Below are 2,854 nucleotides of genomic sequence, written 5' to 3'. Positions count from 1 at the left end.
GAAGTCTGGCGTGTGGGTTAGGCATGGGTGTATTTGTATTGAAATCTCTGTGTGTTTGTGTACGTAAGTGTGTTTACATAAGAGCGAGAGAGATAGAAATCTAGAAGGCCATGCAGAGAGAGAGAGAGAGAGAGAGAGAGAGAGAGAGAGAGAGAGAGAGAGAGAGAGAGAGAGAGAGAGAGAGAGAGAGAGAGAGAGAGAGAGGAATCAAAAGAAAGGCAAATGAAAGGAGGCAGGCGTCTAAAACAAGGCAGACAAATCCCTCTCAGAGGGTCGTCTCACTCCGGCATCACGACACACTGAACTAAACCTGCTGCAGAGAGCATGAAGCATGATCTGAGGAGCAGAACATGTCCTCCTGGGTTTGAGAGGCTCTGACAGGAGAGGTTTTGAGTGGGCGTGAGGTCTGCAGCAGAGGCTGTGGTCTGTGGCTGGAGGTACTGTCACAGCATGGATGTGCTGCTGGTTCTGGCCTCCACAGCCAGCCTGCTGAGGGAGAGCACTGCTGTGAACAGCATCAAGAGAAGTCTCAACACGAGGTAGGCGGCCTCCGAGGAGAGTCTTTCCCAAACCAGTGAGGAACCCTTAGGACCTTCAGAGAAGGTCACACATATCAGCATTTAAATTTCATATCTTTCATGTAGGACTCAAGTTTGCTGATGTTGTTGTCATCTCCAATACGGCCTCCGGCTCGTGAACGAACTCAGGTTTATACAGAAACAGGACTTTGACACTTGTGGTGCTCACACAAAGCCAGTAGAGTCCAGGATTTGAGCCGGTATGCGGTGGAGAAGCACCATTGCATTGCCTGTGTGTGTGTGTGTGTGTGTGTGTGTGGTATTTAGTATTTCCTAACCTCCTCTCCTCCTCTCCTCCTCTCCTGTCTCCTCTCCTCTCTCCTCTTCTAGAACCATGTCGTCTCCTGAGGTGTGCTGGCCGGTGCCGATGCGAGCCATCGGGGCACAGAACCTGCTGACCATGCCGGGAGGCGTGTCCACGGCCGGGTACCTCCACAAGAAGGGAGGCAGCCAGTTCAGCCTCATGAAGTGTGAGTTCAGGAGGACGTTCTGGATCATCTCTGTTTTTCTTTGGTTTTCCGTTTTTTTTCTACAGTTGTACTTGGCCAGGTCCCCCTGCTGTCCCGGTCGTTGCTCCACCCCCGTCTGCCGGTCTGGGGAGAGTTGTAGACTAGCACATGCTTCCTCCAATACATGTGCAGTTGCCCCCCCCCCCCCCGAACAGGCCCCGCTACCCAGAGACGCCGCGTCACGTGGCTTTGTTGAGCGCTCAATTCTTGGCCGATGAAAGTATTTCTGATATCTGTTATTTCACAATATCAGACCTCAGGCTAGCCTTCTAATGAAGGCTAGCCTGGATGGAAAAACTTCCGGCCATGGGCGGAAGACTCGGAACCAAAGTTCCGTACTCCAGGAAAATGTTCCGTTCAATTCTTGCGTTCCGTTCAGACGTAATGTTATGGATCCGGCAAGTTTCTTCAAGTACTTCTTTGAATACTTTGTTTGGTATGTCCATGCTTCTGACTCGTAGCGACTGGCGAGGTGAGGCTGCCTACTGCTGCATTTCTATGGGGGATCGAAAACACTGCGGACCACCGGAAGATGGTCCGCAGATCTCTTCTGTCTTCCTGCCTGTAGTAGCGCTGGTGACGCGAGACTACGGGATGTAAAATGGCGGTGGCCTGTTCTAGTAATTTGTGACTATCTTGCACGGTTGTGACAAAATCTGTCCACAGACAAAAAGACATATAAATATCTGTACTCAAAGGTCCCGCTACAGTAGATGACAATTTGCTATGTTGACACACACACACACACACACACACACACACACACACACACACACACACACACACACACAAGGTGAAAACAACAGCAGCCACACTCTGACTGTAGTAACCACTATGTAACGGTCTTGCAGGGCCACTGCGATACATCATCATCCACAAAGGCTGTGTGTACTACTTCAAGAGCAGCACCTCTCCTGCCCCACAGGGGGCGTTCTCCCTCAACGGCTACAACAGGTGAGTGACGTCTCTCTGGAAAGACCGACTGCCAAACTTCCAATAATGACCCGGTGCTCTCTCTGTTTTCACTCCCACATTATAAAATATGCACAGCTAATGGGCTACATGCACAACTCCACTACTTCCTGAAATTAGTACAGCTTCTTTATTTCCTGTCATCACTATTGGATGAACTGATTAATCTCAGGTGTGCTGCAGTCACAACAATGATCAGGCACACCTGATTAATCAGTTCATCCAATAGTGTAGGACAGGAAATAAAGAAGCTGTACTAATTTCAGGAAGTAAAGAAGTTGTGCATGTAGCCTATTCACTTGACTTCATTAAAAAAAAACACTTAAAAACCAGTGTGATCGGGGGTCCGGGTAGTGGAGCGCTAGATTCCCTGCCCAGCAACACGACGGTCCCAGGATGGCGCCCCTGTGTTACCTCCAGCTTGGTTGGGCGTCCATATACAGGCACACGATGGTACTCCCCCTCGGCAAGAGACTGAGGTCTGTCAAGACCAGAACCTCTCGCCACAAGAACAGCTTCTTCCCAACTGCCATCAGCCTCATCCACAAGGCCCGAAAGCCCCTTCCACCAAGGAACCTCACCAACACCCCCCCACAAACCCCACTACCTCCTCCTGAACTCAGCTGAACCCCGGCCCCCACTGACATGAGAACCCCTTTGCAGCTGGACTTCACTCGTTACTTAAAGTATTAGAGCTGCTTCTTCTAGAAGTCTATTGCGAGACCATAGAACATTTGACTCGGGCCAAAACAACACAGAAAAAATATTTTCTTTAAATGAAATGTTATGTGGTCT

General features: G+C 49.9%; 1 protein-coding gene across 1 annotated transcript in view; it reads left to right on the top strand.

Moving 5' to 3' along the window:
- Positions 1-2,854, top strand: part of sh3bp2 (SH3-domain binding protein 2) — a 51,913-nt gene that overhangs the window by 34,873 nt on the left and 14,186 nt on the right. Inside the window, exons 2-3 of the mRNA XM_083638072.1 lie at positions 909-1,048; positions 1,939-2,041. Of these exons, the coding sequence (XP_083494198.1) occupies positions 913-1,048; positions 1,939-2,041 (239 nt within the window). The 5' untranslated portion in view covers positions 909-912. The remainder of the gene's footprint in view (positions 1-908; positions 1,049-1,938; positions 2,042-2,854) is intronic.

The sequence above is a fragment of the Poromitra crassiceps genome (assembly GCF_964638095.1).
Source record: "Poromitra crassiceps genome assembly, chromosome: 6".
Classification (NCBI taxonomy): domain Eukaryota; kingdom Metazoa; phylum Chordata; class Actinopteri; order Beryciformes; family Melamphaidae; genus Poromitra; species Poromitra crassiceps.
This window is presented reverse-complemented; position numbering and strand designations above follow the sequence as displayed.